The following is a 23,257-nucleotide window of genomic DNA, read 5'->3' as shown; positions in this document are numbered from 1 at the left end:
TGCACAGCCAGTCAAATCCTTCCAAAGTTTCCTTTCAAGGTACTGATTTCATTGAGTTATAGGGATTTAAAAAGCAACCCTGTGAAAACAGAGTATTTCTGCCTGGTATTGACTTCCCTCAAGGTGACTTTGCTTTCACCAAGTTCCTCCATAATTCAGCTACGGAAATGAATCAAATCATCCCCCCAAAACGTGGCTAATGGTTTTCATATCTATCATTTCACAGAATCTGAAACGTTGATAACAACACAATCTTTCTGTCTGCTTGGTTTTGGGGGGGATGTTTGGGTTTGGTTGCTGGGGGTTGGGTTTTTTAGCAAGGATGAAGTGGTCCTGGAAGCCAAGGCAGTGTTGCCTTCAGAATATTACCAGCCTGTTATGCTTAGAATCCCAGCCCACTCTTCTGACAAAGCTTTCTAAGAGGACACACGTGTTTTCCTTGTGTTCCCCACCCACAAAACCCATAAAAAAGCAATACAGGTCATGCCTTGGTGCCAAGAAGACCCCAGTGAACTGATGAGCTCCAAACACATCATCACCTTCAGCTTCTCTTCCCACCTCCCCTGCCTGGAGCTGATGCATCACAGCTCATTTCAAAAGATTCATTCAAGACAGCCCAGAAAACCACCACCATATGGGTAAAAATCACCAAGCCACCCATATCCCAAACCAGGGGGAATCAGGCTGAAGGCTTTTGATGGGAATCCAAGCCCCTTGCTGATCTCCAGCTGGGGAGAGCCTGAAGCAGGGTATTAAAGCTCACCCCTTGCCCTTGTGACTCACACCCTGGAGGATTTCCTTAAGGAAAAAGATTCTGTGAATAATGGAATACACTGTGGGAGAGGGGGGGATGGAGCCTGAATTTCAGTTGGTACCCACTGAGGCATCTTTAGGATACAGGTTGTGATTTCCTTACTCAAAAGGCCAACCCACTGCTGTCATTTCTGGTTTTCCTTTAAAAACAAACAAACAAAAACCCCAATCTTTCCCTAATAATGGATTTCCTGGAGATCTTTACATGTTAGGGTGGTTATTTGTCTCCTTCTGCTCAGTGTTTCACATTCTTAGCACAAATTTCACTGAGAGATCAAGCCTGAAAAATTCTCTTTCTCTGGTTTGAGGTTGAGTTGTTGGTTTGTTCTTTTTTTTAATTTCCCCCATTCTGGTGAGTTACTTCCCAAAAAGTTAACCCAAAGTTTCCACAACTAGAAAAAAACCCCTTAGGCAAAGCACCCACCCCTGAGGTTTGTCCATCCTGCCCAGGATTTTATTTTCCAACTCAACACCTCCCCTTCCCAGGGCCTGCCCAAAGCTGGGAGGCAGCACTCTCCCAAAATGACTGCATCTGCCAGAAAATAATCCAATATCAAGTCACCCCCAGAGAGGTGACAGACAGAGAGACTGATGGACATTCAGAGATCCCCTCTCAGCCTTCTCTTCTCCAGGCTGAACAGCCCCAGGGCTCTCACTCTTTCTCCCCAGCAGAGATGCTCAAGTCCCTTCAGCATCCTCAGAGCTCTCCCTTGGCCTCTCTCCAGCAGATCCCTGTCTCTCTGCAACTGGGGAGCCCCAAACTGGATCCAGGATTCCAGGGGTGGTCTCACCAGTGCAGAGGTGATGGGGAGCAGAACCTCCCTGGATCTGCTGGACACACTTTTGGTGATGCCCCCCAGGATCTCATTCTGGACACATTGCTGACCCATGGAGAATTCCCTGTCCACCAGGACTCCAAGGGCTTTCTCCCTGGAGCTGTTTTCCAGCAGGACATTCCCTGATCTCTCCTGGTACTTGGGGTTATTCCTCCCCAGCTCAGGACCCTGCACTTCTCCTTATTGAACCTTGTCAGAAAGCAGCAGATGTGCTCATCACAAGGTCCACCCCATGCTGCTCCAGGACCTCTCCATTTCAGCACCCAGATTTGTTTACAGCTGGAAATGATGGGCTAAAGCTTATTTTAATTCCCTGTCCTTCAGATTCTTTATTTTGTAAGGGGGAGAAGGGTAATGAATGCCTTTAGTCCTTTAGCCTGACACTCCAGCCCAGGGCACAGCCTGGCTGGGTTATTAGGATGGCAAACAAGCCTCCTTCTTGAAACCCAACCTGCCTCCTGGATTGTTGATTCAAATGTTTCAACTTCAAGTGCCTTAATGAAAACGTCAGTGGTCAATATTTCCTTGAAAGCATCTCCAGAAGTTGTTTTTTTTGTTTTTTTAATTGGGGTGTAATTGCTTTGCAGATAATGCCAGAGGGAAACAATCAAACAGCTGGGAACCAGCCCTCTGCTGGGATATTTTCACACATTCCATGCTCAGCTGGTTTGTTGCAAAGCAGCTGGGTTGGTTCAGGGACACACTTGGTCCAAGCTCAACTTGAATTTATATTATTTTTTTTTTCCCAGTAGATCTCCTGGATCCAGCAGCACATGAGCACTGGAAGCACAGGGGAGTTCCAGGCTGAAGGAACTTGCCCAGACTCCTCTTCAGCACTGAGGAATTTACCCAAAGCTGAAGCCAGTCACAGCCTCTGAGCTGGTTTGCATTTTCTGCTTTGAGAAGAGGCTAATTATTATTTCACTCACACAATAACAGCTATCTGCAGCTGTATTTTAAAAACCATAATACTGATTATAATACCCAAGATGAAGCATGCTTGTGTTTTATAGGGGCTGGGGATTTGGGGTCGGGGTTCTTTTGGGTGTTCTGTTTTTCTTCTTCCCCTTGGTTCAGCTATTTGATTACTCAATGTCTGTATGTTCCACTGGTTATACTGCATTTTTTCTTGCAGAAATGGCACCACAACCTCTGATGGTCTTGTGAGGAAAGCACATCCCAGCCCTGATCAGGAGAGAGGTTGGGAACACAAAAAACATGGGGAAAAGAAAAAAAAGAGGAAGAAAAAAAAATTGAAGAAAAAAAAGGGGGGAAAAAAGGAAAAAAAAAAAAGGAAAAAAAGGAAAAAAAAAAAAGGAAAAAAAAAGGGGAAAAAAAAAAAGGAAAAAAAAAAAGGAAAAAAAATTCAAAGGCCAGAAAAGCCCCTTTAAGCTCTGGCTCATCCCTTCTTTCCTGTGCCTGAAGGCAGGACCAGCTCTGCCAGTGCCAACATTAAGAGCTGCTCCTCCAGCCTGTCCCCCAGATGCTCCCTGCAAGAGATGCTCCCTGTCCCCTGGAGCTCCCCTTTCAGGCTCTGCCCATCTTCACCCAACAGCTTTTCCTGCTCTCTAACCTAGAGCTCTCACTGCAATTGAAGCCTCTTCCTGTCTGCCTGACCCTTTGGGGATCTAAAAAACCAAATTTCCCCTTTTCTTTTGCCCATCTGAAGGCTCCTGTTACCTGCACCCCTCCCTGGCCACCTTCTCCTCCCACCCAGGAGCAATCCTCAGGAATCATTTCACTCCAGCTTCAGACACCTCTCCTGTTCCCCAGTCACTCCTCTGACCTTTTCCATTGATTCCCAGCTTCTCCAAGGTGCCATGCATCACTCCCCACACCAGAAAGCCCTGGAGCAGAAGGAAAGTTCCCATTCCTTACATCAGGACCTCCCCTCATCCCTTTCCCAGGGCACTATTTCTGCTTTTCCAAAACTGCAGGGCAGGGTTAGGGCATGATCAGTCTCCCTGCACCTCTCAGCCCCTCCTTCCTGGTTATTTTAAGACAATCAGAGAATAATTTGGGTTGGAAGAGACCTCTAAAGATCCCCCAGTCCAACCCCCTGCAGGGACACCCTCAGCTGGATCAGGGTGCTCAGAACCTCACCTTGAATAAGGGATTTGCAGAAGCTCAATGCTTCATCACTCTATCACTGAGGAAATTTTTCCTAATATCCCCTCTGAACCTCCCCTGGTGCAACTTGAGCCCAATTCTTGTCCTGGGAAGCTCCAACCACCTTTGTGAATGGAGCTTGATAGGGTGAAGAAGGCAAAACCCAAGGGAGGGTGAAAAGGAGGGAAGCAGGGTGAATAGATTTCCTGAAAACCATAAAGCAGTATGCAACCAGGCTCCAGCTTAACTGGGAAATGCAGATCAGAGGAAAGCCTGAATTAATGCTGAAAGGCTATTTAAAAATCCATCAGAACACCATGCTGCTGGGGACACTGCAGTCCCCAAAATCCCTGCCCCAAAATCCCAGAGCTTTCAAGCAAACCAACAGCATTTCAGACCAGGCCACCAGCAGGATGCCAGCTCTTAAACCAGAGGCTGCAATTTCAATTCCATTTCAACAGGAGAAGAGGGAAATTCAGCTCTGGTGATAGCCAGCACTTGGCCTCCAAAGGTGACCACAAAATATTTCATTGCTTGGGAGCACCCAGGATTCAGATGAGCACCCTAAGGGAACTCTCTGCACCCACACACACCCTTTCTGTCTTTATACCAGGACATGGGAAGTGCACAGAGTGCTCTGTGTTAGGAAATCAGACACCCAGCCCTCCCTCACTTCAGGAAAACAAGGTCTTATGTCACTACACTTCAAATTACTGTCTATCAAACGACCTAAAGCAAAACACACTGAAAAAAACAAGCCCAACCCAGCTTCCAACCCCAGGGAAGGGGAACCCAATGAGATGGGGCAAACCAACATCCTCTTCTTTTCCCTTTGGGATGGGGCTCAAAGATACCCCAAAGGGACAGGACGTGGTGCCTGGGGTGGCAGCCAGGTCCCCAGCCACGGCTCAGGGTTCTTTCCCAGCACCCAAATTCTCAATAGGATTCAAAGATAAATTTATTAGGATCAGTAAATCACAACAGGTCCTTGTGCAGAGGTGCCAGGAGAGGCAGTAAAATAGCACCAAGGGGCTTAAGGGGTTTAGGAGAAGGCTGCATGTATTTTCAGACTCTTCTGCATGTTCAGGGATTACCAGACAGAGCTGAAAATCAGTCATGGAACTCAAAGAAAAATACAAAATTCAGCCAAAAGGAAGGAAAGGTTAAAAAAAAGAAGGAAGGACTTTGTATCCCCTGTACTCAGCACTGGTTAGGCCACACCTCGAGTACTGTGTCCAGTTCTGGGCCCCTCAGTTTAAGAAGGATGTAGAGGTCCTGGAACAGGTCCAAAGGAGGCAACCAGGCTGGTGAAGGGACTCGAGCACAGGCCCTATGAGGAGAGGCTGAGAGAGCTGGGGCTGTTCAGCCTGAAGAAGAGGAGGCTCAGGGGAGACCTCATTGCTGTCTACAACTCCCTGAAAGGAGGCTGTAGCGAGGTGGGAACTGGACTCTTTTCACAGACGACCTTCAACAAGACAAGAGGACACAGTCTTAAGTTGTGCCAGGGGAGGTTTAGGTTAGATATTAGAAAGAATTTCTTCACGGAGAGGGTGATCAGGCTATGGAATGGACTGCCCGGTGAGGTGGGAGATTCTCCGTCCCTGGAGACATTTAAAAACAGACTGGATGTGGCACTCAGTGCCATGGTCTAGCAACTGCTCCGGTGGGTCAAGGGTTGGACTCGATGATCTCTGAGGTCCCTTCCAACCCGGCTAATTCTATGATTCTATGATTCTATGATTCCAGGAGGAGAACCCAGCTGCTCACTCCACCCCAGTCATCTCCTCAACCACAAAACTCCTCCCCAGCCCCAGCAAACTTTGAGCTGACTTACACCAAGAAATTTCAGCCTGAAAATTCTGACTGACAGTGTACCAGAAAGCAGGAATTCTGCAGCTCATGAAGCCCACAGAGCATTTAATCATTCCAGCTCCATTCCGAATGTACAAGTGTTTTGTTGGCATTCTACAAGCATTAAATACAACCTTTCAGCAGGGTGAACAACATCAGGCTTTTCTCTCTCTTTTTTTTTTTTTTTTTTTTTTGTCCCTTTCTTGCTTGTATAAAAGATTTTCATTGTAGAAAATAAAACTAATAACACTACCCACAAGCTAGGAAGGAACTGATAACATTTAACAGTTGCTGCAAAGCTATTTAATTCAGGCAGAATAGTGTGTGGGGGATGTAAAAAGGGACTGAAATCACTGCAAGTGCTCCCCATTTGCATTCAGACTTCATGCCCCAGCTCTGTCACCATGCACACCCCTCCTCACATCTTCCAGACTGTTCCTACAGTGGTGAATAAAATCCATGGCTTTTCCTGACCCTCCTGAACATCCTTGCTCTCAGCTCCTGACAGGAAAACCTTCTTCACAGCCAGGATGAGCAGAGGAGATGGAAGGGGAATTTCTACCAGTACCAAATTCAAACCATCCCCACCAGGAGCATCACCACTAAGGGCAGCCACAGGGACACCAGGAATACCCCATCCACAACTCTTCCAGGGAATTTATTTTAGGCAGTAATCAATGCCTCCAACAAGCCCTGTCTGACCAGCTCTGCTGTTGCCTCCAAAATCAAAACCACTGAATTTAGAACTGGGTCTGTTCAGCCTGGAGAAGGCTGAGGGGAGACCTCCTGCCCATGATCCAGGACTTCAAGGGGGGTCCAGAGCAGCTGGAGACTCCCTATGGACAAGGAGTCCCATGGACAAGACAAGGGGCAATGGGCACAAGTTGCTCCTGGGCAGATTCCCATTGGACACCAGAGGAAAATGTTTCCCCATGAGGACAGTCAGAGCTTGGAATGGTCTCCCAGGGGAAGGGGGGGATTCCCCCACTCTGGAAAGTTGGAAGTCTCAGCTCCAGGGGGTGCTGAGACATCTCAGAGAAACAAGAAGATGAGAAGGGTTGGAGCAGAGGGGCCTTGGGGGCCCTTCCCACCTGATGTTCTGGGATTTTATGAATTTGCCCCAGTCCAAAATCCACTGGTACAATCACCTACCATAAAATTCCTCACTCACTTGGTCAAATCATGACTCCCAGGATTTTGGTGCCCAATTTCCAAATGAGAAGTACAGACAATAAGAATAAAAATCCAAATGTACATGGAAACAGCTCTGACATCAGAGGTTCTCAGGAAATATATTAACACCATTTATATTTCATTTTTTTCTTTTAAGGAGAGGGGGTTGGCTCAGCTCTAGTGGCATCTCTCAAGTGCCCAGTGAGACCTTGGTTCACAACAGCTCCATGAGAGCAGCAGAGAACCCACCCTGCCCTCCTACACCAGGGATCCAGACCTCAACTGGAAGCAGCCCCAGCACCACCCCAAACAACACAACTCCTCATTCAGGGGAAGCAGAAACCTCTGTACTTGAAAGAATCATAGAATCATAGAATCCTTGGGGTTGGAAAGGGTGAGAACTGTTTAAAAAGAAGGAATAAACCTGGTCCTGTGCAAGTCACAGTCTCCTATCTTTAGAGAAATTCTTTTCCATCACAAAAAAAAAAAAAAAAAGGGATGAAAACTTACAGAACATTTCCTGAAATAAATACATGCACTGAAATAAAAAAAAATATTTTAAAAAGGAGGAAAAAAGAAACTGAATGAAATAAAATAAGCAGAAACCTCAAAGACAAATCTTTACAAAAGGCAATCCTGCTGTATGCCTGAGGCAAAGCTCTTTTTGGCTAACAAAAGGGGAGCTCACTGATTTTTCAGCACCCTCTGAAATTCTGCAACACCTCCAAGCCCTGTTTGGGCTCTTATTACCCTCACTGATGATGTGAGTGTGCACAGGAGGACACAAATCTCAGCCAAATCCTGGGAAGCAGCCTCTGATGTTTGGGAACCTCCACCCTCTGCCCTTCAGCATCCTCCCTCTTATCCCCTGCCATCCTGTACCTCCTCAGCTCCTCATGATGAAACCAGGCTGAGGGATTGGGGTTGTTCAGCCTGGAGAAGAGGAGGCTCCCAGGGGAGCTCAGAGCAACCTTCCAATATCTGAAGGGGCTACAAGAAAGCTGGGGGAGGGCTTTGGACTTGGAGGGGTAGGGAGAGGAGAAGGGAAATGGGTTAAAACTTGGAGAGAGAAGGGAGACTGAGGTTGGACATGAGGAGGAAATTCTTTAATTTGAGGGTGGTGAGATGCTGGAACAAGGTGCCCAGAGAAGCTGTGGCTGCCCCATCCCTGGCAGTGTCTCAGCCCAGGTTGGATGGGGCTTGGAGCAACCTGGGCTGGTGGGAGGTGTCCCTGACCATGGCAGGGGGTGGCAATGGAGGAGCTTTAAGGTCCCTTCCCACTCAAACCACTCTATGATCATTCTATGATTCTAATTAGGGAGAGTAATTCCCTGTGGCCCAAGTGCCCAGCCAAAGGATTTCTCAGAAACAGCAAAGAAGCAGCAGAAACTCACAGAGTGATGGAAAAGGCACAAGAAATGACCACAGTGATGATCAGGAGAGGAAATTTACCCCTTTTACATTTCATTTTTTAAAAAGACACAATTTCCTCAAGATGTTTGCTGAAGAGCCTCCCTTGGCAGCACCAAAGCTCAGTCCTTTTCATTCTCTCCATCCCTTTCTTCCTGCACCTCTGGTCAAGCTGTGGCTGTGTGGTGGTACCCAACCTGTGCCATGGTACCACTGAGCATCCCTGGCTGCTGCTGCTGCATCCATGGCCCCAGGCACTGCACAAACCCTTTTTTCTCTGCTGGAGCAGATGAGAGTTTCACAGCAGTGCTGGCAATACCAAGAGATGGATCAGAAAAGAGCAGGGAGGAGGTGTGGGTATTGGGACATCTGAGCAGAGGCTGCATGACCACACGTCAATCCTGCTGGGGCTACATCCCAGCCAAGAGTGAAATTATTCCGAGTTTCATAAGGACACAACAACCTACAGATGTTCAGATGTAGCCACAGAAAACCTGCAAATGCCCAGCCCTCCAGCAAGCCGTGATGAAATGGTTTGGTAACAAGCACTCCACACAAACATCCAACTTCCAGAGGCATTTCTGAGGCTCCCACAAAAAAGCCCCAGGTTCCTGCAAGAATAGCACTTCCAAAGCAGCTGCCTGCAGAGTGAATCCTTGAACCACAGAATGGGTTGGGTTGGGAGGGACATTTCAAAGCCATCTACTCCAAGACATCTCCAACCAGATCAGGTTGCCCAGAGCCCCATCCAACTTCACCTGGAATGTTTCCAGGATGGGGCATCTCCCACCTCCCTGGGCAACCTGGGCCAGGGTCTCACCAGATTCAGTGTAAATTATTTCTTCCTGATTTTTAGCCTGAATCTCCCTTTTTTCAGTTTAAAACCATCACCCCTTGTCCTATCACTACAGGCCCTGCTAAAAAGTCTGTCCTCATCTTGCTTATTCACCCCTTAAGTATTGACAGACCATGCCCAAAATCTTCCCAGAGTTTCCTTGCTCTTCTGTACTCCTCCCCTCTTCCCACAGGGAAACTTCCTCTCATTTTCCAAACTTCTCTGCAGCTCCAAAACCCAGACACTTCACAGAACCATCAAACCAGTTGGGTTTGAAAAGCCCTTTAAGATCACCCAGTCCAACCAGTAACCCAGCACTGCCAAGGCCACCACTGTCCCATGGCCCCCAGCAAGGGAGAAATGACCCCAAATCTTGAGGGTTCTGCAAGCCAGGGAATGGGCTGGGGTTTCATTCCCCAGCACCTTGTTCTGGGATGCAGAGGGATGGTCCCTCCTCCAGAAAACCCCAAGCACAGCCCCAGGTTGTAATGCAGAAATCTGACCCCGTGGAGAGGAAATAATCAGGAGCATGCAAATTAAATTTCTGTTTCTCTCCTGCTGAAAGATCACAGCTCTCAGTACTGGGAGCCTTTTGAATGCTTCCCATCTGCATAATATCTCATTTCAGAGTGTCCTCTTTTGCTGTATCGTGAAAAAAAGGAAAAAAAAAAAGTGATGAAAGCTGAATATATTTGCTTTCCTTACATGCCAGTGCTTCTGCCATGGCTTTTTAGTAATTTTCCTTTTTTATTTATAAATTTGCACTCGTTATTTCTGGTCTTTCATCCAACCATGTGAATGGGGGTTTAAGCATGTCACTGGGCTTCTGATGAATGAAAGGCCAGAAAAGAAGATCAAAAAGACAAATAAATGATTATCAGTAGATCCCAGAGATGGAAACACTGCCAGGGATGGGGCAGCCACAGTTTCTCTTGAGCAGATGTCTGAACCCAGTGTCACCCCTGAACCCCCAGGGCAGCATTTCCAGCCTGGAGCTCCAGATCTGTTGAACACACAGAGCTTTCAGCATGAGGATTTTATGAGAATAAACTCTTGATGTATCTCTGCAGGAAATGTGCCTCAGAAAGAGTTTTTACCCTGCTTTCCAAACTCATTTCAGAACACTTTTACCATGACCCTGACCTTTGGCTCCATCAACCTTTGTTCAAGCTGTGCTGCCTGTCCCCCTTTCCAGATGCATCCGTGAAGCAAAAAGATATAAAAATCCATTCTCAAGGAAAGAACTGGGACTTTTTTTGTCCAAAATCTGATAAATTGTCCCTTGGGAACAAGCACAAAAGCATTTCTTTTTTGTAGGAGCTCTGCTTTTTTAAATAAAAATTCTTAATGTATACCATAAGTTTCCTTCCTACTAAAAGGAGAAAGAGTCCTCCACAAGTCAAGCAGAAATTTTCCTAAGAGTCAAGTACAAAAGCTTTGACTTCAAAGAGGAAAGATGAGATGGACTTTAAAGAAATACTCCCAGAGAAAGAAGAAAAAGAGTTCAAGCCTAGAATGAATACAGCTTGGATACAGGAGGCAGGTTCTGCTCCTGTGGCTCAGCAGGGATGGAAATCTCCCTCCTGAGAACATCCTCCCAAGGGGACTGAGTGCATTTCAGTGTGATGGGAGAGAGGAGGACTTTTAGCTGGGAGAGCAAAAACTGCTGGTTTAGATACGTAAAATAAGGACAGAAAATTCTCTTCTGAAGAAGAGATTGTTCCCAGTCTAATAAAAGAAAAAAAAAGAAAAGAAAAGAAAAAGAAAGAATAAAAGAAAAAAAGAAAAAAAGAAAAAAGAAAGAAAAATAAGAGAAAAAAAGAAGAGTAAAAGAAAAAAAGAAAAAGAGAAAAAAAGAAAGAGAAAAGAAAGAAAAATAAGAGAAAAAAAGAAGAGTAAAAGAAAAAAAGAAAAAAGAGAAAAAAAGAAAGAGAAAAGAAAGAAAAATAAGAGAAAAAAAAAGAAAAAAGAAAAGTAAAAGAAAAAAAGAAAAAAGAGAAAAAAAGAAAGAAAAAAAGAAAAATAAGAGAAAAAAAGGAAGAAAAGAGAAAGAAAAATGAAAGAAAAAAAGAAAAAAAGAAAAAAGAAAAAAGGAAAAAAAAAAGAAAAAAAGAAAAAAGAAAGAAAAATGAAAGAAAAATAAAAGAAAAAATAAAAAATAAAGAAAAAGAAAAAGAAAAAAAAAAAAAAAGGAGGGGGGATTAATTTTCTAAGAACAAATACTGAAGAACACCAAGAAGATGAGAGGCAAAGTGCTTGAAGTTGGCTCTGTGCCTGCCTAGGACCAGGGATAGACTCTTTGCTCTTCTCAAGAGTTGCTGTAGAGGAAGCAAGACCTTGAGCAACACTAAAACACCTTGTATGTTTTTGGGGGGTTTTTTTTTGCATTCAAGTATTCAGAAGGGACTGCTGGTTTTCACAGGTCTGGCTCAAGCCTCCACATGCTCAAGACAAAGACAAGGTTGCAGCCTGGATTAGCATAACCCACGTAACCCATACTGGCTGTAAATCAAGCAGAAATGGTGCCACCACCTCCAAAAGTGCCCACAAAACCCCCCCTCATCTTTGGGGCCTCCCTAAAACCAGCACCATGACTGAAGAAAGGAACATTAAACCCACAACAGACTCAGTGAAACACTTATATGTTGTTTTACAAATACTTGCCAATATGGAATATATATATATATATTATATAATATATAATATGGAATATATATATATGTTTGGAATATATATATTTGTAAGGAGAGGTTTGGATTGGAGACTGGGAACAATTTTTTCCTGGAAAGGGTCATCAGGGCCTGGCCCAAGAGTCCCCATCATCCCTGGAGGGGTTTCAGAGCCCTGGGGATGTGGGGATGAGGGACATGGGGCAGGGGTGGGATGGGTAGGGCTGGGGGAAGGGTTGGATGGAATGACCTGAGAGGTTTTTCCCAAAATAATTCTGTGCTGCTGTGTCCTGGTTTGGGCCAGGATAAAGGTGATTTTCTGTCTTGTACTTTTTGCTTTCAGCTCAGTCTCTTGTAAGTAGTTGCACTTGCTGAAATGAACAGCAAGTTTCTCAGACAGTGTGTGCTTCTAGGGCTGATAACACTTGATGTTTATAGTTACTGCTAGAGACTGGTGTGCAGAGCCAAGGACACTGCTCAGCTCTGAGGAAAACATTTTTACCCTCCAGAAGGATAAAGAGGTCCCACCTGAACCTTCCTTTGGGGAGGAACAGACAAGAGAGATGCCAGAATTGACCAAACAGAGGATTCCATCCCATATACATCACACTCAGTATAAATTTGAGGCATCACGAGGGCCAAGCCAGATCTCTTCCGGATTTCCAGATTTCCTGCTTCCCTTCCTTCACTCGGCATCCTGGAAGGATCCCGTCCGTTCCTCTGCCTGTGCTCCTGATCCATCCCAGCCTGAATCTGTGTGTTCCTGCCTCCGGTTCCCGACTGCTGCCGACTCCAGGAGTCCAGCCTGGACTTTCCCAGGGCTGCCCTGCAGCCTCGGTGGTGACCTGAGAGTTATTGGGGGAAAGGAGGGAGGAATGTGGTTTCCATTTTCCTGTATATTTGTATAGATTGAGTCATTTTACCTATTTATCATTACTGTTTCATTAAAGCTGTGTAGTTTAGTTTCCAACCCATCAGTCTCTCTCCCTTATTCTCTCTCCTTTCTTTATCAAGGAGAGAGAGATTAACAGAGAGCGTCTGTTATTCGGTTTAATTGCCGGGCCAGTGTTAAACCCTGACATGCTGTAATTCTGCAAATGCACCTGATGGGAATTGCTGCACCTGAAGGATTTTTCAGAGATTTCCCCACCTGGCAGACACATCTGATGGGAGCCAAGCAAAGCTCTCCAGGAGCTACACAGCTCCTTCTGCACCCAGTGCTTTCACCCTTCAATCCAGCAGGATTTAACCCCCCTGGTTATTTCCAAAATGATCCCCTGTGTTCAGCCTAACCCCTTACCTGTGCTCCTTGCCCCTGAGTAGAGGTATTCAACATTCCAGGTTTTGTTTAACTTCTTAGAGTAGGAAAAAATTCTATGCCCTCAAGCAGGATATAATTCAGACCAATGGCCAGGCAGGTTAGAAAGTGGTTCATCAGAATTAAAGGGCACATAAAAATAATATCAAGTAACTTTTAGGGCTGCACTGAAGTTGCAGAGGTAGAACAGGAAGGAATTAAGATGCACCCACCTCTGGACACTGATATTAATTACTCCCAAATACTGAATGAAGCTTCCATCTGCATCCTGCTGCACAGTGTGGCAACTGAGAGCCTTTGGAGATGGTTCCAAACAGAAAGGGAACACTGGGGGAGGCCAGGATGGAGATGTTCTTCACTCATTGCCCAAAAATCATGGGGAAGACCCAAACCAACCCCAGGAACCACCCTGGGCAGGTTCCTATGAGCACCAGCATCACCAGAGGTTCCACACAGCCAAACCCAAAGCTTTAGTTGAGATTTGCATTAGAGAAGAAAAATTAAGTGCCTTCCAAACACCAAGGAGCAAGTGGGCAGAAGATGTGGTTGGAGTCATGGAAAACTGAATATATTTTTTGACTTTTTTTAAAGGATTTGCCCAGATCTGTGCAAAGCATATGGCAGCTTCTCCAAACACAAACCTAAGGGCATTTTCAAGCCTGTATAAAGTCTCTAAAAATAATGTTCTCACTCCTCTCCCCTCACAGAGTCCAATGTCAGGCTTGGCCATCACTGAGACCTCTGTCCCCCATCACAGCAGTGAGAGCCAAGGTGCTTCCAAATCTTCCTGAGTTAACTGGAGAATGAAAGCCAGGACATCACTGCAGAGTGGCATTTCCCACCCAAATGGTGATGTTAAAACTTCCCAACCAGCCAGCAAGTCAACAATGGAGATAAATGAGGACGTGAGGAGGAACAAAATATTTTCTGTGGGTTTTTGTCAACGCTTCATTTTCAGGCTGCAGGGATAAGGGGCCTTTCACATTTTAAAGGAGCCCTTGGGAAGTGCTCTTGAGCCAAAACTAATCCAGAACACAACTTCAATGTTGTTTTCTTTCTATACCTTCACAAGCCAAGACACTTCCAAAGAGATTTTTCAGCCTTACAGCTTTTAAGAAATGTAAATATTTTACCTGTTTCCTTAAATGCACTGGAGGGCTGCATCAAAAAACTAAAAACCTTTCTTGCTTGCTTTAATGATTTACTTGCAAAAGGGAGTAGCATCTGGTTCCTATGGCTTTGTTTATGACACTTAACTACATTTGCATGAAAACTTTATTTAATTTTCCTTAACATGTGTTCACTTATAACAAACAAACCAAAAAACCCAACACCACCACATTTTGATAGGAAATGGTGGCCAAGCACTTCTGCTCCTGCCAATTTCTTTACTGATCTCTGAGGAAAAGCATCCCATGGGCAGCTCCCCAGGACACCACACTTGCCCTCAATCCATATTCCTGCTCAGTCCTGCCCTAAACTCTCAAGGTGGCACAAACAGCAAATCATCTCCAAAGTAAATACTCAACACACATAAAATTTCAACTAAAAAAAAAAAAAAAAGGTACAAAACACACAAAAAAAAACCCCAAACAAACCACAACATTATTTTAAACTGCTGGGAAATTCGGAGATGAAGATTTCAATTTCCTATACTTTGATTTCTTCTGAGCTTTTCTTTTTTTCTCCTCTTTTTCACAGCCAGATCCAATCTTCTCTGGCACCTTCAGCAGCCCTGTCTGCCTGCAAATATTTGATCATTAACAGACGAAAACACCCAGCAAAACAGCAGCCTGAGTATGATGGGAAATCACCTAGGATTTAACCACAGCTGGAAGCTGAAGCTTGTCATCATCCAGAAAGACATAATCTGTATTTAAGGCATATTAAGAAGCAGCATATTGTGTTAAAAACAAAATTAGATCCTTCATAAACCCCAGACAGCAAATGCAAGAATGAATATTAATAGCTAAACAAGATATGATGGAAGGAAAAAGACATTCTAGAAAGAAATCTCAATGAAATCAAAGAAAAAAACAACATTTCTGGGCAATCTCTTGCAGACTCTCACCACCCTCATACTAAAAAACTTCTTGAGAATGCTTTTCCCCACACCATCAGTTTCCCAGCCATAGGATTAAGATTTAGGGAAAGTCTAATATATGGATGATGTTGGAGGAAGAGACAAGTGTCCTAATGGCACCCAGAAGCTGACACCTAAATGTTTGTTTGCTTTGGGATTTTTTGCTGAGCAGACCTGACCTGCAGAATGCAGCAAAACATCTGTGTGACTCTGGGGCTCCCTGGAGCATCCCAAGCCTGGCACAACCAGAATGCTGGGACCCCAACCTGCCCCAGGACCAGGGCTCCTGTTCACCCCCTCTCTGGGATCCTCAGGCCACCCACATCCCAAACACTGATGCTCTCCTTTGCATGGGGTGCTTATATGCAATTATTAAGGTTCAGTTCTCAGACTCCAGCATGTAAATGAGCAATTAATTCCTCATTCACTTATTGTTCATAAAGCAGTTGCAAATTTAGCATGGGGATGTTCTAGCTCGTTAAGTGCATCCCAAAGCTCAGTGCACACACCAGGCAAGAAAACCCCTGAGCAGGCAGGGGCTCCTCTTCATCAGTTCCACAACCAACCCACAGAAATTGCCACCTCCTGGGGCTCTGAAATAACACAATTAGGATCACAGAATAATTGGGGTTGGAAGTGACCTCTGGAGGTCCCAACCCCCCTGCAGTATCAGGGACACCCTCACCTAGATCAGGTTGCTCAGAGCCTCCTCAAGCCTCACCTTGAATATCTCCAGGGATGAGACCTCAACCCCCTCCCTGGGCACCCTGTGCCATTGTGCCACTGCCCTCATGGGACACAACTTGTTCCTCACACCCAACCTAAATCTTCTCTAATTTAAACCCAGTGTGATTAAAGATATTTTCACCAGGGAGCAGCCAAAAACCTCCTGACCATAAACACTGCCCAGAGCAGCAGAGTCTGCCCTTCAGTACTGTGCCAAATGGGGCTCCACAAAGAGCTGGTCACTTCTTAGTAACTCCAGATATTGTAAATAAATAAAAAGGAGAGTAAGGAGTTCCCATGAGGTTTACTTACAGTAGACATCCACTCTTATGGACTTTATGGCTGGGGACCCCAAGCCGTTCTCAGCCTTGCAGTAGTAGCGTCCCCCTTGGTGTCTCTGGATGTTGGATATCCTCAGGGTTTCATTGAAGACACTCGAGTCTTGAAATCTGTCAGAGGCACTTCCTGCTGTTTTGGTCCACCTGATCTGAGCAAGCACCAAACAAGATTGTTACTTTCAGTCTGCCCAAGTCAGCAGAGTCAAGACCTTTCCCCCCCCTAGCTAAGAACCACGTTGAGTAGGGACCAAGGTTTCCTGTTGGAGAACTCTGGGAACTTCTCCAGGAAACTGAACAGCTCATGTTGACACTTTAACACTTCATCCAAAAGTCCCTGAATAGTAATATCACAGAAACAGATGATTACTTTTGATGGAAACACCCCATAAAAACCAGATGCCACTAGCAGAGAGCATCTCAAGCCAACATCTGGGACACAGCGCTGGCACATCTGTCCCCATCAGAAAAGGTGGCTGTGCTGAAGAGGTACTTCTCCTTAAAATTACATCTGGGAAAGACAATGACACGCTGGAAAGCACCCAATGGGTTCCATTCAGCAGAATTAAATCCAGTTTTAAGGAGTCAGATGATCAGCTGCTTCAAACTACAACATCAACCACTAACATCAATTTAATAAGTGGCTTGGTTGTTGTAGGGGTTTTTAAGTTCCTTTACTGCAATTAGAGACTACTTCACTCAAGCAGTTATTTTCCAAACCTGAAGACTTTTTTTTAAGCTGAATTTTTTAATCTCACAACCCCAAAAATGCCACTAAGAGCTCAGTACAACCAGCACAGGTGTGGATATACATGATGCTACCACTCATGCTTGATGACCCAAGCCCTTGTTTCATGACTCAGTGAACTAAGAAATCTCATAAAATGCACCAACCAAACCTTCAGAGTCCCCCAGGTTCCTCTTTCTCTTTCAGCTCCCACTAATTCAATGACCAGGACAAGCAACATTGAGATCCAGATCAAGTCTGCTTTTTAAATGTTAAGTTTTTCTTGCCCCAAGTGACAAACATGACATCGCTTCTGAAGCTCCTCCAAGCTGTCACTCCTCCTCCCATGTACTAATTCTGTGTCTTGATGAAAAACAAAAATTCTGCAGTCATTGATTAAAAAAGGTGATGAACACAAGATGCTAATATTTGGCTAAGAGTTCACAGGTTATGACCCTCAAAGATTTTCCAAAAGCAGTCTGTGAAGCTGACATCTACAGACCAGCATTTGGACACTCAGCTGCTGGCCCATCATCACCAAACCTCTGTCCCCATGCCCTGAGGAGGAGATGCTGTGCTTCCAACCCTCTCTGAAGGGTTGGGTCCATGAAGGGTTGGGTCCCAGCTGGGCTGGGTGGCCCTTGGGGACCCCTGAGCTGGGTCCTCCTTTGCTGGAGGGAGATGATTGCACCAAGGTTTGGAGACACTGGAGTTCCACCATTCCCAGTCCCGCCCTGGGTTGAAATCCCAGTATCCTGACCATGAGCACAAGGACAGGGCTCTGCCTTCCTCTTTCTGAGAGCTTCTCCTGGGCGAGAGAGATCTACAAAAGGCTCCAAAATGAAAAATTCATGACCAGCTGGAGCTCATGGAAATTCTCCTCCCCTTGAAAGAAGAGCAGGAATGGGCTTCAGAGGCTGAAATTACAGCAAGTAACACATCCAAAAAGATTTCATCTCCTTGCTTGGTGAATTCATAAACCCCAGAGGCTTTACCCTCTTGACCTGCGTAACTCCCACAGGGTCTGTTCTGCTCTGGGATCAAAGCAAAGATGCCAAACTCCCCAGCTCCAGGAGTTGGTCTGCACATGAAGAAGAGCCTGTGGCACAGCTATATTTACCCCTCCCAATCTGTCTCTGCTTCTATTCTAAACTCTTGGCTCTGGGGCTTTTTAAATCATCCACAGAAATGTGCTGCAGGATAATTTGGGAACACAGACTCAGCTTCTGCATGCTGCACAACACGAGTTCAGCATGGAACAGAAGCACAGAACCAGGCTGGGTTTGGGAAAGGCACCAAGTTCACCAAATCCACCCCTGCCCCATCTCCCTCATCCCCACATCCCCAGGGTTTGCTCTGAAACCCCTCCAGGGATGATGGGGACTCCAGTCCTGCCCTGGGCAGCCTGGGCCAGGCCCTGACAACCCTTGCCAGGGAGAAATTGTTCCCAGTCCTCAGTCTAAATTCCTCTTATATATATATATATATTCAAAATACTTGGGAAGTATTTAAAAAATAATATTGAAGATGTTCTCAGAATCTGTTGTGTGCTTTATTTCTTTCTTTATTTAATTGGAGTGGTAAGAACAGCTCTTCCTGATTTTTAAGTGGAAAAAAGATTAAAAGTTCCCTCTCTCTTCCTCCCCTTTCCTCTCCCACAAAACGTTTCTAGTGGAGGGAACTCTGCCCTCTCCAAAGAACACTTAAATTAAATAACCTGGGTATCAGCAACACCCATACAGCTGGTAATGCTGCCTAACTTATAGAAAAAATATAGCCAAGTTTATTTAGGTTCTGTCAGTCTTTCATCACGTTGGTGAATGCAAAAGACTTCACACTCCATTGCTTCTTTATGTTGATGTGTCCATCTTCCCATCCCTGGCAGTCTCTCAGCCCAGGTTGGATGGGGCTTGGAGCAACCTGGGCTGGTGGGAGGTGTCCCTGACCATGGGAAGGGGTTGGAACTGGATCAGCTTTAACCCAAACCATTCTGTTTGATTCTCTTCATTATAAGGAACTTTAAGAGGATGCTGTTTGGCTCTCAACAAAAGTAGATTTTTCAGATAAAAATGAAAAAAACAAAAAACCCCAACCACAAAACAAAAAACCCCACCCATATAACCATGCTTTAAAGGGAAGAGGAGCAATTTTAATAAATTTACTATTCCCAAGTTAAAAAATAAATAAATATTGTCAACCAGATTCCCCTCTGTAAAGAAATCCTCCAGAAATGTCACTGGTCAGATTTAACATCAGGTCACTATTTAATTTAACCCATCATACCCCCAGAAACACACTGATCAATACAGCACTGCAATTCATTGATCCTGCTGTGAAGAAAGATGGCTCAAACATGATGCTAACGCAGTAATAAAAAAACCTGGGCACAAGAAAGCCACAGGTCTGGGGAAACCACACTCCCTGGTTTCTAAGGACCCAAAATATTCACTGCTCCTCCCATGCATTTGGGAATCCCACCAAGGTTTGTCACTGAGTGCTCTTTGGATAGGAAAATCTTTCTTTTCTTTTTCCTTCCCCCCCCTTTTTTATTTTTTTTCTTGCAGAAGTTCAAAGTGATTGATGAACAAATCAAATAAAAATTGAAATCCAGCTTTTAAAAATCAGTATCTTATGACCCATCCAGCCATATCATAACCTATGTACCCATCTGATTCAGACATGCCCATGAATTCTCTGACCATCAATATCTGACAGTATTTTATTCCCTTAACAAGACCCCCAGAGTCCCACAGTCATATTTCACCCTTCGGTTCCTTCAGGGAGCTTTCCAGCAACTTCAGTAGGAGCCAGACTTTACATTTTCAGACTAAAATTAAAATTAAAAACAAACAAACAAAAAAAGATGCTATTTTGCCCAACTTCTCTCAATTTAACAATCTTCTCATGAGGAGAGCAGCAGAATCAGGAAAAGCATTGAATTTCTGACAGGACCAACATTAACAACTTCTGTCTAAAACACTGTCTGGGTCAAAGACAATAAACATTAAAATACCCTTACTCTGAACCCAGAATATTTTACTTGGTTCAAAACAATAACTATCCCCCAAAGAAACCAACTCTCAGCCATTTTAACACTGAGACCTTTCTTTTCTTCCATGGAAACAGTGGGTGGAGAATGAGGTTTTTGACTATCTAGAGTTTGGACTCAATTTGAGGAAGAATTTAAGAATTTCTTTACTGGGATCTGTCAGGTGCTGGGATGGGCTGACCAGGAGGTGATGGAGTCACCGTCCCTGTGGGATTTAAACCCACAGATGCAGATGAGTGCAGATGAGGCACTTCAGGAGATGCTCTGGTGGGGGATAAGATCTTGGTACCTGTATTTTATTTGGGGGGATGTTGTCAGTGGGATGTGATCATCTCTGAGGTCTCTTCCAACTGTGGGGATTTTGTGATTCTGTGACACATTTCCCCTAGGAAAGCTCCCACATCTTCCCCAGGTTATCCTCATCATTCCTGAAAGGGGAGTTTATACATGTCTAAATGATGGGACTGGTTACATATTGCTAAAGAAAACGGGATGGGGGGATCTTGCTCCTGGATTTTTGGCAAAGCAGAGGCAGCAGGATGCAGCACTCCCACTGGGATGGAGGGCAGGAAACACCTCTTGTCCCTGGATGAGGTGTTGATCCAGGTTATCAATACACAACCTTATTTCAGTTGGTATTTCCTGAAATGCTGGGCTTGAAAACAGCTTCAGGTAAAAGCACTGCTCATTGCTCAATAGTTCTTAGGTGGAATATTAGAGTGGCAGAGCAGCCAAACCCAAGCAAGCCCTGCTGAGTGCCCAGAATGAGGAACTTCAGTCTGGGACAGAGCTGGAAAGCTGTGATCACTGCAAACAAGTTCCTTCCATTCCTAAATGTACTTTTTAAGTTTTCAGTAGCCAAGATGCAACCACCTGGGAGGATTTGGCTTCACTGCTCAAACTTCATGTTAAAAATGGAAAAAATGAGCAGTGTCCCCAGGTCTGGCACATGAGGGATGCTGCTGCCTGTCTGGGACAACTCCTCTGCTTCTGTTCCCACCCATCCTAGAGCTTCAGCAGGCTGGCAGGAAGAGCACAAATCTTCCCTCATCTCACTGAAAGCAGTCAGTGATAGGCACTGCTAACATGCAGGACAGGAGCAGCTCTGATTCCGTGCCAGAGATCACAGGGAAATGGTTATTTGCCAGCTTGGCTGCTCTAACACTTATATTAAAAAAAAAAAAAAAAAAAAAAAAAGACTTTCTTTAAAAAAAAAAAAAAAAAGTTATTAATTACAGAGAAAATCAGCTTAAATCCACCAAGTTCTAAATTAACAAATCCTATCAGAACTGCAGTGTGCTGTTCATGGTTCACTTTAGCCCCAAACATCCCATCCTAGCAATGCTGGGACTGGGGTCTAAGGGTCAAGACCGTGGTCCTGGGGCTCCAAAACAGCAACTTGCAATAATTTAAAGGGTGAAGAAGAGAAACTGAGGAGCTCAACATCTGACTAGCTCTGAAAAGCTGTATCTAAGCTGATTATTCCTTCATCTCCCAACTCCTCCAAGACAAACGACTCCTATTTTATTCCTAACTCCAAGCTACCCAAGAGTTACCCAAACCCAACAGTGTAACCTGGCAGCCCAAAGCCAGGAGTTCTGTAGGAAGTGACACCTGTGCCACCTCTCATGGGTACAATGGGCAAAAGGTAAAGAGAACAACAGGTTTGCATCCTGTTTTTAAGTCTGAAGACAGAAAATAATCTAAGGTGAAGAAAACAACAGGTTTGCATTCCGTATTTAAGTCTGAAGACAGAAAGCAATCTCACGTGTAACCATGGGATAGATAGATTTATATATATATAATATATATAGTATGTATATAATATATAATAGCATAGTATCTATATTATATATAGATATATATACATATATATACATATTTTTTTAAATTTCTTTGTTAAGCAGACAAATTTGGTTTAATTTGGTTCCCAAATAGGGAACTCCTGGATGTGAAGGAGCAGAAATATTGCTAAAAAACCAAAACCCATTTCAAGGCAGCAAAGGTCACTCCAATGTTGTTAAATTTGAAAGGCTCAGGTTTTGGTTGTTCCACCCAAGACTTGTACGTGTTATCAGCAAAACTCTTGACTCTCAGGGCCAACCCAGATCCAAGATGTTTGAGCATCAGGAATTCAGGATTGGGCTTTGAAAGTGCAGAGGAAGGTTTCTTACACACAGGGGCTGAAAACAAAGATTAACTGGACACAAGTGAAGAAATTTCAAGTTATCACTGAAGAATTCAAGGGGAAATTAATGAAGTGGCTCCTAAAGAAAAGAATATCACAGCCATAAGGAAAAGGAGTAAATACTCCTCATCTAGAGCCTCCTGGCAGCATCCTGCTTCCTTCAGTCTGTGTCTGATCATCTACACTTTTTCTCAAACCCTCTTTGAGCAACCAGCTAAATGATTAATTGCAGCAATTTATCTCAGTTTGACTACAATCTTTTTCCCTCACAACTTTAAGGTGTTTCCCTGCTTCAAAAGAATTAGCACTCTAAAAGAGAATAATCAATAGGCATTTTACTATTAATAGCTCACTGAAGGCTGGAACTTTTTTCCTTTAGGACAATCCCTCTTCTGGCAGTAATTGGGAAGGGCTGAGCTCACTGAATTTCAGAGCTTGTTTCTACTGAGGTCACTATCATTTTAAAATTGTCAACAGGACTTACAAGGGCCTTGCATGGTTATTCCTCTTGATGAGGAACTACTTAATGCCCAACAATTAGGTTATTCAATGAGTTTCATCAAACAATACAAACATTTATGATTGGTGTATTTTATTATTCTCTTAGATATTTTTTTTTTTTACTCAGCAGCATTAATTTCTTTCAAAATGAAATACAACTTTTTACCTAATCTGAGGGCAGACTGAAGCAGACACAGAACCATTTGAGTTCCTACTTTTAATTCTTATGGTGGCCTTCCAAGTTTGGCATTCCAGGTAAAACCACCCCAGTCATAAACACATCCTCATCATTACATGGGAATTCATTCACTACAGTCCTCAAAGGGTTTAAAGGCAAATGAAGATATTTTGTATTTTGTCAGTCTGGAGTTTTACACTGTCTCTCCCTGAAGCTTCTAAAATGGTCCTTGGAACAGATTCTAAAGGAATGGTCCCACTCAGGAAGATACTGAGGAACTGGCAAGGGCAGAGAGAAAAGTGCTGCTTAAAATGATAGAAATGTGCTCCAGAGTGCAGGGGATAAGCTCAGCAAACGTGCAGTAGCAAAAGAAAAATTAAAGAGATCAACATCTTTAAAATGTACAGGAGGGGCCCAAATTCAACAGATCAGTTTCCAACATAAGAGACAATATTA

General features: G+C 44.3%; 1 protein-coding gene across 1 annotated transcript in view; it reads right to left on the bottom strand.

The window, feature by feature from the left end:
• MDGA2 (MAM domain containing glycosylphosphatidylinositol anchor 2) overlaps nucleotides 1-23,257 on the bottom strand; it is a gene marked incomplete at its 5' end in the record, with an annotated part of 215,453 nt that overhangs the window by 174,692 nt on the left and 17,504 nt on the right. Inside the window, one exon of the mRNA XM_030452508.1 lies at nucleotides 16,136-16,310. Within this exon, the coding sequence (XP_030308368.1) occupies nucleotides 16,136-16,310 (175 nt within the window). The remainder of the gene's footprint in view (nucleotides 1-16,135; nucleotides 16,311-23,257) is intronic.

The sequence above is a fragment of the Calypte anna genome, chromosome 5A (genome assembly GCF_003957555.1).
Source record: "Calypte anna isolate BGI_N300 chromosome 5A, bCalAnn1_v1.p, whole genome shotgun sequence".
NCBI classification, from domain to species: domain Eukaryota; kingdom Metazoa; phylum Chordata; class Aves; order Apodiformes; family Trochilidae; genus Calypte; species Calypte anna.
Note: the sequence above shows the minus strand (reverse complement) of the source record. Positions and strands in the feature narration are given on the sequence as shown.